The sequence below is a fragment of the Podarcis filfolensis genome (assembly GCF_964270895.1).
Source record: "Podarcis filfolensis genome assembly, chromosome: 6".
In the NCBI taxonomy this organism is placed as follows: domain Eukaryota; kingdom Metazoa; phylum Chordata; class Lepidosauria; order Squamata; family Lacertidae; genus Podarcis; species Podarcis filfolensis.
In genome coordinates, this window is record NC_139609.1 from 67,777,158 (window position 1) to 67,791,224 (window position 14,067).

The 14,067-nt window shown below is 40.9% G+C and overlaps 1 protein-coding gene across 1 annotated transcript in view; it reads left to right on the forward strand.

Moving 5' to 3' along the window:
- Window positions 1–14,067, forward strand: part of LGR6 (leucine rich repeat containing G protein-coupled receptor 6) — a 142,091-nt gene that overhangs the window by 78,778 nt on the left and 49,246 nt on the right. Inside the window, exon 5 of the mRNA XM_083617385.1 lies at window positions 8,459–8,674. Within this exon, the coding sequence (XP_083473511.1) occupies window positions 8,459–8,674 (216 nt within the window). The remainder of the gene's footprint in view (window positions 1–8,458; window positions 8,675–14,067) is intronic.

Genomic DNA, 14,067 nt, shown 5'->3' on the forward strand with positions numbered 1-14,067 from the left:
TTTCAGTAAGAGTGAGAAAAATAAGAGAGCTTGATTGGATTAAAAGCTCAGACAAGACTCTTGAGGCTTGTCTTTCAAATGAAAATAAAAGACAATGGAAGCAGCTTGGTTTTCTGCAACATTTCGAATGCACATCCCACAGAGATGCTTAGAATGCCATCTCATATGTCCCCATTTGCAAGTATTAGAACTGAAGCATGGCAGATTCTGAAGCCCTCTTCAAAAGTCAGCTCAAGATCTTTCAGTCACCTCTTCCTGAGCATGGTGTCTCTGATCCTTAAGGCAATTTTATCTTTCACACACAAAGTCCTATCACTCTAGTTATGTATATTTTTACATGTTACATCATGGCAGCATGGCGCCCAACTTTGGTAATATATGTGGAAGGCTGTTTTGGCATTGAGCAAAATATACATTAATAAAGAATAAGAAATGTACAATTTCTGACTGCAGTCCCCCAAACTACAGTGACGGTTTCCTCAGAGGGTTCCTTGACTTGTGGAAATAGAGAGTGCACCTTATATAAAGGGTGCTTTAGAAGCTCTGGTCTGTCTGTACGTGGGCTATTCTTTGTAGCCCGTTTGAGATGTTTCCATGTTTCAACAACTGTGCCACCTTTATATAATTGAGGTACCTTCTTCAAAAGGAAAAAAGTGAGGGAGGAAAATGGGCCAAAGTGCCATATCCCAGACTAAACACATGTAACACTGGTGATCTAGGTAGAAAATGGCGACTATCAATTCCTCAGCATGTGCTTAATCCAAGCAAGGGGAGGCAGATGCAATAGAAGCCATTGTTCCAGCTGGCTGTTTTCCATTGTCACCCCATATTGCAAAATTATTCCAACACTGACTTCAAAGAAGAAGGAAAGACAGAAGAATTTGCTCGATAAATGCTGTCCTTCAACATATTGACTTTTATTACATTGCTTGCAAAGAAGCAGTGAGACATCTCAATCCATAGAACTGGTGCACCACCCTCTCCTCATGTCTTTAGGAAAAACATTTTGGAAGCAGACAGAAAGAGAGTAAAGACCTCTTTAAAAATGTTAAGCCCATGAATAGGGTAATTATCATCATCATTATTATTGCTGAACATTAAAATGCAAGGAGTGACTTCTTGGAAGTCACGGGGACAGTTGCTTTGATGTTGACAAAGGAGAAGCCTTCCCCACCAGACAAGTCGGTTGTAAGCATATATATTCTGATGACGGATGGAAGGAAGGAAAGGAATCACTTTGGAATTAGCATAGCCTGAGAGCATGTTCCCGCTTTCATAGGCCACCTTTGATCTGTTTGAAATGTGACAGCTCATTGTAAGGGCAATATTGCTTCATATAAATCATTTTTGATAGAATGTGCTTTTGCTTCTTAGAAAAAAGAAACAAAAAAAATATCTTCCACTGAATGTTTAAAGGATAAAAGGCAACAGAAATAGACTTGGGTGTTTAACATCAACTTATAATTTATTGGCATGGATCTAATCTTGTGGCAAAGCCACATTAAGTATTGTTAAGGTAATTTATGAGGCATAAGCTTTTCCTGGAGCACAAGAAAAGTGAGCCTTCTAGCTAGTTGAAAAGAAGCCATCAAGTAATTGTGAATTTTAGACTTGTAGAGTAATCCACAAACAAGCAAAGCAGCCCTCCTTGAGGAACAGCCATAGCTGAGTGGTAGACAATCTGCTTTGCTTGCAGAAAGTCTTGGGTTCAACCCCCATCCAAATAGGGATGAGAGAGGTTCTTGTCTGAAACCCTGGAGAGCCACTGGCAGTCAGTGTAAACAATCCTGAGCTGGGTGTACCCAAGAGTCTCACTCCGTATAAGGTAGCTTTCTACATTCCTATGTTTTTGTGTTCTATGTTCTAAAGGATATAGTAGCCAATTGCTAAATAAAATGATGAAACCTGACTGGAAACTGCTTTATGCCTTAGAAGCTGTGCCCCATGATTTCCATTGTGTAGTTTTGTGCCTTGTTTGAGGAGAAAGTATTGTTACAAACTTAGAACTTGCCGTAGGGGTGAGAAATTCCAGGGGCAGTACTCCTTGAATTTAGCTTCCTTTTGATGGAGTGATGTCTGGAGACTTTTTGTAATGTTTAGTTTGTGGAGCTAGAGGACAGACTAGCAGAATGTTACCGTAGTTAGTTAGTTAGTTAGCATGTAGCAGATCCATTTCATATCCTTAGAGCAGGGTGGTCCACCTTTTCATACCAAGTGGGCCGCAAGAGTGCTTTGATACAGAACCCATGGGCCACACACTGCCTTGTTGTGCATAGGGTGGGGAGAAGCAAGGCCAAACGGGGCACTGGGCTTTGGGAAGGAGGCATGAGGGCTCTGGCAGGGTCCTAGAGCCCTCTTACCTCCTCCCCAAAGCTGGGAAAGTACTAATTAGGCTTTGGTAAGGAGGAGGGAGGAATTTAGGACCCTGTCAGAGCCCACTTGCCTCCTTCCCAAAGCCAATTGCATCACTTATCTAGCTTTGGGAAAGCAGTGTGAGGGCTAGAGGGGGCATCAAGTGTTGTCAAGGGTCACCCCCAAAAAGCTCAAGGGCTGCAGGCAGCCCTCGGACTGTGCATTGAACCACCCTGCCCTAGAAAGGCATCCTGCACCCCAAGGTGTATCTCTGAACTGCAGTTTCTTCACAAGCCTATAGGTTGCAATCTCCGCTTCCAGGTTCTAGTGACCTCTCCCATTTGAAACCCTCAGGAAGGTTATCCAGCTATTTCAATTAGCTCCCATTAAGAAGACATCTATCACTCATTCTAGGCCATTGGCAAGCCATTTGCCTGACAAAGACAAAGCACAATTGGCTGGTCAGCTTTCATAGCATTAGCTGAAGCTATGAAGTATAAGTGCTTCATATTTAGGAATTTTTTTTCTTGACAAGGACATATAATATAATCTTGAAGTATATTCACAATAAAGAAGAATCTGCCCAATTAATTAAGGCTCATATTTTCAGGAACAGCAGAAATATAGCACCATTCTGGGGGAGAGGGAGGCATCTCCTATTCATTCTCCCCTGAACAATATGCCTGGAATACTCTTTTAAAATAAACTGTGTCCACCACAAAAAATGACCATGAGTGGGGGATGCTATGACAGATTCAATTTTCCAATTTAACTGAATGTATAAACAGGTTCAGAGTAATGAGACATCAGAGCAAAAGAATATCTAGTGAACCAGGACTCTATGTGTCTCCGTTAGCCTATTGTAAAAGACTCTTCGCCGAAGTCTATTATAGATATAAGTATGCAGACTTTCCTAGTGAAATCAGCATATGGGAATTGTTGTCAGTCTCCCTGCTGTACTGACACATCTACTGTATTTAACATATGGGACCTATCAACCCAACTGCACAGACATATCTACTGTATAGAACATCTGGGACCAATCACCCATCTTCCCTGTTCTTTGGCTTTTCACTAAGGGAAATGTAACAAGTCATGTACTTAAGTGAGAGGGTTCAGGGTCATGAATCTTCCTAATCAAGGTCAATAAAAAGCACATTGGGGACTTTATAATATTGTTTGTATACTTCTGTATAGGCACGCAGGTTCTGTTGTTATTGGCTTTTTTACTCAAGATTCTATTGCATTTTAAGCCACACATAAGATGGTAGAAGAGCCCGAAAGAGATTTTTTTCTGTACCGTACTACATAAGTTTTTTCAGGGGGGAGGGGAAATGCAAAAACTTATATGAGAAACTTGCATTCTCTTGTAGTTCTGTAGTCTAGCCACAAGACAGATGAGAAACGCCATGAAAATTAATCTTCACTATGGTTCAAGACTTAAAAACCAGACACACAATATATTTAATTCAATAATGGTGAAATGGAGTAAATCTATGGCATGGCTAGAATTTCCACTTTTCTTCCTGTCAGTATTTATGTGATTTTAATAGTTGCATGGCAGGCAAAGCATGTGACTGATAAACCCTTTCCTGACATGGTTGATACGCTGATGTGGAAAAGTGAGTGACCTGCCAGAAAAAAAGGGTTTGCAATCCTACCTATAGATATGAGTGCTAAGATTTTTTGGGGGGGGTGGACTGGGAAAGAATTTTTTCACATGTCCAGGTTATACGGTTGGTCATATGACACCTTCTGAGAACAAATGAAGGCCCCAACAGATGCAAGCGATTTTATCTGCAACCCTCCGTATGTTGTCAGACAGATAGTTCACAGCATGAGACTCTTTATCTCAGGGTCGTGGGTTGGAGCCCTACGTTGGGCAAAACATTCCTACATTGCAACAAATCTACAATTCTATTACAGTGGTACCTCTAGTTACGAACTAAATTCATTCCGGAGGTCTCTTCTTAACCTGAAACTGTTCTTAACTAGAGGCGTGCTTTCGCAAATGGGGCCTCTTGCTGCTGCTGCTGCACCGCCGGCACACGATTTCCGTTCTCATCCTGGGGCAAAGTTCTCAACTCGAGGTAACTCTTCCAGGTTAGCGGAGTTTATAACCTGAAGCATTTGTAGCCTGAGGCATTTGTAACTCGAGGTACCACTGTATTCTAAGGCTCTTTATTTCCCCAACAGGATAGCTCAGTTGGTTAGAGTGTGGTGCTGATAATCCCATGGTTTCAGGCTTGATCCCCAAATGGGACACCTGGTTTTCCTGCCTTCACTGTCACTAGGTAGGCTCAATGATGAGCCCTCACATGTAAGATGTGATGTGTGAGAGTGCATGTGCAAAATCGTGGTACCTTTATTCTGTGAACCTGCGGGTATAGGGTGGTATATAAATTCATTAAATAAAAAAATACCTTGGGACACATTCTTATACTAAAGATCCACCAGATGATGGGGTTAAAATATTAGTGGGAAAAGTCTGTGGAGGATTGGTTTGGCCCTTCACTGGGTGCTACGGTTTAGCATTACACTTGAACAATCTCCTCTATATGACATGAACATCCCTCTGTAGGATTGATGCTTGTGATGGAAACTGCAGCATGATCTGAGAAGCACAGCAGAATAAAAAATGTCAATGTCTATGTGGAAATGGAGCAAGTTGGCACTGGCCTACCCTGTCTCCTAATCTGCCCAATTATCCCAGGTATAAACCATAATAGAAAGTGCTTAAGAAGCCATAATCACACAGTGCAGAAAGAGGAGAGCCATGTGGTTGCTTTTTTGTTTTGCTTAATTGATATAATTAGCAGCTTCTTGGTGCCAAGGGAGCTGAGTTTTATATTCGCTCCATCTCTTCCTCAAGAAGAACTACATTTGGGAGCAATAGCAGTTAGTGAGCTTGAACTCTGCTACATGTTTTTATGGCAATCCAACTTTATTTCAGAAAACAAGCAAGCCAGGATACCAAACTACTTCTGGAAGCCAGTTTTCAGTTTATTTATGTCTGTCAGTGTTATTGTTTTCACTCCCACTTTCCCTTTGTGGTGAAGGTTCCAGGGCAGCCTTGCAGGATCAGTTTTTCTTTTGAATAATAGAGCAATGGAGAATTCTGGTGCATTTTGCAATAACTATTTATTTATAAATGCGCAGATCGGGCAGGCAGCAAGCCAGTAGGACCATGTAGGTGGTGCAGGTTCCAAAATGGCATCAGTTCCTAAGCAACAGCATCATCTCTAAACAGAAAGCCTGTCTCTTCAGCCAACCCCTGAAACTTAGAACTTCTTTTCTCTTCTTCCTTTAGTCCAATACAAATTGCTTCTTTTCCAGGTCTCTGGCTGACCCAGTTGCACAGCCCCTTCCTACATCCAAATATCTGAAGCAATCTGCTTCCCTGGTTCTCCATTCATTGTCAGTGTCCAAGTCACAAACCAAAATAGAAGTTTTGAAGAATAAAAGGGCAGCATGACCTGTATTATTACTGGGTTCAGGAGCACTCATCTATCTCAGAAAAACCCTGCTGTTAAATAATAAACTGGCTTTTATAACCATACACTCTGCAGTTTTTGAGTCTTTATATTTAAAGACTTACCTGTTGCAGCTTTCTCTGAAAACATAAGGTAGATATTAGGGGCTTCATCAAGGTTATCTTATAAAACCATATGTAGACCCTTCATTTGTTGAGTACTGGAAATTGCATAATTCTTTGGATTTACAAGATGTAGTTAACATGACTCCATTGTACTTGGTGATTTTCCAAGTACTCAGACCTCCAAATGATACAAGTGAAGGAAGGGAAACACTGGGTTATCACCCTCTGCTAAACCTAGCCATTGTCATGGGCAGACTATTAGTTTGAGTAGACTCACAAGACTTTCAACAGGTGTTTCCCCAAGAAACAGATCCCCCCCACAAATAATTCCAAAACTGAGATGCATGCAAGGCACGAGAAAGCAAAACCTATGGAGTACTTTATAACAAATTGGCATGCTGAGGATATGATATTATTCCATTGGCATTATGTAAAGTTTATTTTCTTTACTAAGAGTTTTATTCAATTCCTTTTGTGCTGGAGCTATTAGTCCCATTGCAAGTTGTTACTGAACACCTATCTCTATGGAACAGCTTTCCAAAGCAACTTGTTCCACCTTGTCTTCACTACACTTTAATGGAAGCAGGGGTGGGGCAGACCTCATTTCCAACCCAAACACATATAGGAAAATAGTAGGTCACAAAGTAGTAAAACCAGCGTCTACAAGCAATGTTTTGGAGAGCCCATTCTTCCCCTAGCTGCAGTTGTGGCTTGAGCCAGAAAACTAAGATTCTCTATAGACTGATTGAAGTGGCCAAAAGATACTACAATAGAACACAAGATACATTCCCCCTAAGCGCCAAGAAAATGTTTAATTTTCACTTGCATTAGTATTTCACTTAAGAGGTTTTACAGATTATTTCTAGGACAACTGAAACATTCATGTTAGATGAAACAGTATCTACATTTCAGGATTTACCATACAAACAAAAGATTAAGAAATTCAGCTTGTATTAGGTGGATGAAGGATTTCCCCTTCTCCTCCATTTGCTGACTCATTCAGATGACACAGTAGCAGAAACAGGTACCAAACCCAGCTCTTTAACTGGGCTTAAATCCTTCTTTTTGAGCTCTTCAGCTTTTATGGAACTAAAGAATTCTGATTTAAAAAACATAACTACTTCTCATCGGTGTCACATTTGGCTTACACTACTGCAGTTCCTATACCAAACCTGCAATTTTTATTTTGTTGTATATTATAAACATACAAACAAAAAAATGAACCAAACCACAACCTGCCATTCCACAGGAAATGATGTTCAGATATTTTATTGTTTATTACTTGGTTAAGGGAAGAGGATTCTGAAGACATTATGGCAGTTCAAGCTAGCCTTGAATCTGTCGTATAAAGGGTAGGGCTTGGAGAGAATTTCAGTTCATTTTACATTTAAAGGTGAACCTACCTAATTACATTCCAAAACAATACATGAACCAAAACATAACCCCATTCTTCAAAATTTACACAAAATTTTGCACTGCAGCTCTCCAGCCAATAATGTGTACAAAATGCATATATTAGGATAAAGTTTGCATAAAAAATGCATTTGTTAGTGAATATAGCATGCAAACAGAAAATGGCATTGCAAAAATGTGTTTATTAGGCAATCTTGCATACAGAAGTGTGTATATTAGGATATATTTGCACTATGATGCTGATGGAATTTCTTGGGGACGTTTTTAATTAAAAAAACAACACAAATTGGCGTGGAAATGCGGAGAAGTAAATTTAAGATTGGAAACATGGGAAACTGAGAGAAACAAAAATTGACAGATTCATCAATTCGTCCCTAGTAGAGGGGAAAGGTTATTTATTTTAATAACAGTATATTTTGAGGAATGACAATGTACATCAACAGGAACAGCAGAAGAATTCAGAAGAGCATAACTGTTTTTCCTATAAATTGACTGCACAGCACCAGTATACTGTAATTCTGAACAAATCCCCAGACACCTTGCAAACAAAGAAGATCAGCTAGTCAGATGTTTGAATACTGTAATAAGGAGAGATGAATTATGCATGTTTTCACCTGAAGTGGCTAATGTCACTTCTGCCAAGGTGCTTTTTCTTTGATTTGATTTGAGTTTGGAGGACTGATGCAGAATTGCCCTAGAATATCTGTGTTACATAAACTGGAGCCACTGTGTGGGATCGCGGCAGCTGTACGATGTGATTTTGTTGAGATCCACCACCTACACAGGAGACCAAACAGTATTATCAAAGGAATTTTCATGCTATATCATTCCAGAGGTATAAAACCTCACACCCTCTCTTTCCATTTCCTATCAGGTCAAATCAGCTGGAAGCACGGATATTCCATCAAAGGAAGCAAGAATGTGTAGTCATTTGCATATGTCAGTCGTGCCTCCTGAGCCTCTATGCAGGCCAGTGGTGCTGCAGTAACTTGCTCAGGTCTTTGACCATTTAATGATAACCAACAGGACACTTTCTGCACTGTGCTATGTGCACACATGCTGTGTTTGATTGACTTGTCTGTTTATTTCCTTTAGGCGTCTGGACGCCAATTTGATCTCTGTGGTACCTGAGAAGAGCTTTGAGAGGCTGCCCTCCTTACGCCACCTTTGGCTGGATGATAATGCTCTGACAGAGATCCCTGTCAAAGCACTCAACAACCTGCCGGCTCTACAGGCCATGACACTGGCCCTCAATCAAATCTGGCACATTCCTAACTACGCTTTCCAGAACCTCACCAGCCTTGTGGTACTGTACGTGCCCCCTTTTACTTTCCGTTTATTCTTTCGTTCTTTCTTTCAGAAGCCCATTTCTCATAACACAATGTACTGTTTAGACAAGCAGGAGATAGCTGGTTGATCAGTGTTTCAGTCTGGGCCGTGTCTCATAAAGGAAATCTCCTTAGTCTACGTAGCAAGTTCGTAAAGGCATGGTTTTAGAAGTATTTAAGCAGTTTTCAGTGTAAAGCTGTTTTCACAAGATATAGTACAAAACAAATTAAAGGAATAATATTACTTCCGGTAACTGCCCATTTCCATATGGGACACATTTATTTCACAAGCAAGTTTTCCCCACCCCACAGAATACCATACCATGATTATAACAATGAACTCTAATAACCACAAAAATGAGCACACCAGCGAAAACATCACATAAAATGAAACATACAGTTTTAGCACCAATGCATGTGAGTAGGACCACAATATATTTTTAGGAAATCACACCTGTAGGTTATTTAGGGCTTGCTTTAACCAATAGCTTATAGGTTTGCCCATCTTCTTAGATGGAAAGTTATGTGTGTAAATTTGTTAACTGTATATTGTTTGGTGTTGATTAGGAAGTTTTGCTTGTGATTACCAGCTGTCTTAGAATTATTACCATACTTATGAGATATAGGATTGAAACAGCTACTCCCGCTCTGGAAATACACATGCTTTGTGGCTAGGCTATAAAAACATCATCAGGAAACTAATACTAAGCCAAACTGTAGCAAGTGTTTAATGGTAAGACTACTACATGCCTTATGAAAAACAAATGAGGAAAAGAGGATTTCCTAAATTCTTTATGCATTGGCTTCAACTGCCTGAACAAAATACAGCAGATTGTTTGAGAGTGAGGATTAGAAAAATTAAAATATGCAGTTTATTTTCCAAAAGCTCCTGAGAGGCTTATTGTGTAGGACTTTTCAAGCTGCTTAGAGAAAACAAAAATGATTCAGGCTACTTCTATTAGTGCAGGAACAAGAGAAAAATAATAATGAAGTGTTAAATCATGTACCTTGTGAATGATATTCACCTGTACTGACAACACTACAAATGTGGGGCACATGCTTCCCAGGGGCCCATAGAAATATTACTTGGGGGAACTCTGTGAGCTAGTAGAGTTTTGGCCTTGGTTTGGCTACACTTGGAGATAAATTCCCACCCAGCCACGAAGTTCATTAGGTGCAGTGCTTAATCCACCTCAACTAGCATTGTGAGGATAAAATGATAAAACTTAAGAGATAAAAAAATACCCAAAATTTTAAAAAGAATACTACAAGACAGGAGTAAGTGATGGCCACCAACCTGGATGGCTTTAAAAGAGTATTTGACAAATTCACAGAGGACAAGCCTATCAACAGCTGCTAGTTGTGATGACTATGTCCTACCTCCACCTTCAGAGGCATCACACCTTTGAATACCAGTTTCTGGCAATCACAGGTAGGCAGAGTCCATGTGTGTGCTCATGTCCAGCTTGCAGGCTTCCCACAGGTATTTCACCAGCTATTGTGAGAGCACATTCCTGGACTAGATGGGCTGTTGTGCGGATCCAGCAGGTTCATGTTATGTTCTCTTCCCCCAACCCTTACTATTATATATTTTTTAAACTGCAGGCATGACTACTTACCATGCATTAAAAGTAGCATCTGATTTGGCCCTTTTGGTGTGTATGTGTGTGTGTGTGTGTGTGTAAGTGTGTAAGAGATTTGGTTAAAAAGTAGCATCTGATTTGGCCCATTTGGTGTGTGTGTGTGTGTGTGTAAGTGTGTAAGAGATTTGGTTAAGAAACAGGCATGTGGAGGCAGAAGAAGGGCTTGTCACTGCCGTAAACTTTCTAATCTGGGAGCTAATGAAATAGCCACCTTTGGGAGGGGGCCAAAGAACAGCTGTGGAGGGGTACTGGGGAAGATGTCATTTACAGCCTGATTAATACTTCTGGATACCCCTGATCAGCAGTTTCATAGCTAAGGACATGACCTTCCCAGGTGCAGCAATGCTCTTTCCTGCTGCGCACACCTTGGGCCTGTGGGAGCGAAATGGCTGATCATCTGCTGATGGCGGAAAGAGCCAACATGAAAATATACAAGCTTCAATCTGGAACAAGTTAGGGGCATCAGCCTCTGCTAATAAATTATATCCCCACTAAGGAATTCTGTACACCAGTTCCCATCCGTTTCTCGCATAGGTTTGTAATGGGGGATGCGGGATACTTTCTGCACAAGGAAACGTCCTGTAATGTATAGATCTGCATTCTATACATTAACATAACCGCAGAAATCATCCTTTCTCCTTCTATCATGTCTGGAAGTTACGGCTTTATGTACAGTGAGATTTTACACATCACTGCTGCAAGGGAGAAAACGTGCTTAATAACCTCAGTGTTTAGGAGACTCGCCAAGGGAAGTCGAAACACCTACAATCTAGCCCAAGATGGAAAAGACAAAGCATCATTTCATCTTTCCAAGGATTCCTAGATTTCTAACATTAGGGAAGGAAAACATATGAGCACAATCCAGAGAAGTGTTTTATTTTGTTTTTGAACTTTGCAAAAAAAATTTAACTTTTTGCAGCCAAAGTTAAAGCATTTATTTAGTTTTTTTAAGGAAAGCGAGGCACTGGTGGGCTTCAAGGACATCTGAAATTCTGAGCAGATTGATATAAGAGAAAAGGGAATTCAGAGCAGACTGATAACAAGTCACAACTGTTATTGGGGGGGTTGTACCCCCCTGTTTATTTCCATCACTGGAGCAGATAGACATCAAAACAAAATTCCTCCTATTTTCAACACAAATTTGACACCCAGAAGCTAAAAGAAGAAATCTGTGCTCTTTCTGTCTGTGAGGTTGACTAAATCCCTGTCGGGGGGGGGGGGGATTCTGTCAGCAGGAAAAAATATAGAAAAATGAGATTTTAAAAGAAAAGGGAAAAATACTGATTGTTTCCAATCTATTCTGAGAAGAGATCTTTAAGTGGGTCAAGTGGGATTATAATGGGAAAAGACAGGGATTCTGTACTCAGCACAAGTGAACATAGAAATCAGATTCTGCAGGATTATTTTGGGGAGGCACCTGATGTTTGTTATGGGTGCTGGAAATTGCTGTTTAGAGGGGGCTAAACTTCAGTTCGAAAGCACGTCAAAGTGCAAGTAGATAAATAGGTACTGCTCCAGTGGGTTAGTCATGCTGGCCACATGACCCGGAAGTTGTCTGCGGACAAACGCCGGCTCCCTTGGCCAATAAAGCGAGATGAGCACCGCAACACCAGAGTCGGTCACGACTGGACCTAATGGTCAGGGGTCCCTTTCCCTTTACCTTTAAACTTCAGTTCCCATGGTTCGTTGGGAAAAGCCATAACTGTGGAAGTGTGGCTGTGACCTAAATGAGTGGATTTCCCTACGTGGGAGTCACAGCCAATAAAGGATTGGACCTCTGCTTCATATTTTAAAAGGGAAAGCAGCAGTATACACCAGCATTTTTTGGAAATTATGTATTTGTACACAGAATGTAGCATTAGTTGTCATTCTTGCATACACTGGCTATATCCCTATTCCAAGTTTTCCCCTGTGATGCTTAGGAACACGATGCAGTAATCATCACATTATGTGTGTTTCTTCCTACATGCCATTAGCTGGCATTAATGTTCTGAATTGCTTTGCAGAAAATAAAATAAAGTGTTTGATCTGGATTTTTATTTTAAACAAAGGAATTCAAGACAGTGCTATTCTGAAAGTTGCTTCCTTTTTGGAATGATCCCAACTCTCCTTCTTTTCCTGGATTCTGATATGTTATACATATTGTAAAATAGCTTCATTCTGTTTGTCATTGATTCATCAGAGGAAATATGGTCATTGATTTCTCTAGAAACCTGAATGAAAGGAAGAATTATAGAACTGTGTCTTCATTTTGTCAAAGCACCACTTCTGCAATTGTCAAACCATCTGTGAATTACTAGGAGAAATGGCTCTGTGTGAGCAGGGAACAGTTTGGCAGGCACTGGAGCAACTGTGATTCCACTTGCTAAAGTAATTTATTTAACATGGATGAGAGGATGGAAGAATGGAAGAGGAGTTCCTCTCCTCAAATATTTACCATCCCAACTTGGACTGTGAGTCAAACTCCCTTTTGTTTATGTTCCTACGGAGCTGATGACAAAGATTGGGTTCCATTTTCCATGAGAGCTCCAGCATTTCAGATGCTCATAAGAGTATAAAACTCTTCTGTGGGGACTAGAATGTTCATGGTTTGCTCCATTTCAAAACAGAACAAAACATTCCAGGCCAAACTTAAGCCAGAACAGCTTGACCTTTGTATCTTTCTGGTTCTCCTATAAAGTTATGACTCTGTTTGTGTGATGGTACAACTGCCATTCAACATCTAAGTTTTCCAGTTTAGAAACTTAGCTGTTTCCCTGGTTATACTATGCTTGTGTGTCGTCATCCCCCTCACCCCAAGTAGTATTTTATCTAAAATTCAGTATGATGTAATTATACAATGTAATTGCATGATGTATCTAAAATTAAGTATGATGTCTGAGCGCTTTCTTTTTTGCCCTGCCACCTTCTCTGCCTTTTGCTCCCAATTCAGTGGTAAAGAGCAAGTTTTTGTGGGGAAAGCCCTAGGGAGGAGGGGAGCTCTCAGACATGGCGCTTTAAAGTGTCAATCTGTGTTTAGAAATGCAGCACGAAAGGAAGTCTGGATGAGCCCTAAGTTCTATTAAGGTCACTGAGACTTACTCCCAGGTAAGTCCCGTGGACTGCAAGAAGATCAAACCTATCCATTCTTAAGGAAATCAGCCCTGAGTGCTCACTGGAAGGATAGGTCGTGAAGCTGAGGCTCCAATACTTTGGCCACCCAATGAGAAGAGAAGACTCCCTGGAAAAGACCCTGATGTTGGGAAAGATGGAGGGCACAAGGAGAAGGGGACGATAGAGGACAAGATGGTTGGACAGTGTTCTCGAAGCTACCAACATGAGTTTGACTAAACTGCGGGAGGCAGTGGAAGACAGGAGTGCCTGGCGTGCTCTGGTCCATGGGGTCATGAAGAGTTGGGCACAACCAAATAACTAAACAGCAACAAAGTGTGTCTAGGACTACAACCTTATTCCCACTTACTCCTGTGTTGGGACGAAGGGCACTTCCAGACAACTTGTTTGTTGAACATTCAATCTGATTAGTTTGTGGGGACGCAAGACAATGGGCTCACTCATGCCATCATGTAAAATTGCTAAAAACCCACATTTTCCTTATTCACGTTGCCCCACTGTAGTCCAAACCTGAACACCTTGCACTTTCTTCATACTTGGAGCAGACTTTTCTCCTGACCAGGTCCTTTTTTTATTGGTTCGTTTTTTCCTGTTTACTTGCCTCTGGCCTGCCCCTGCCCCT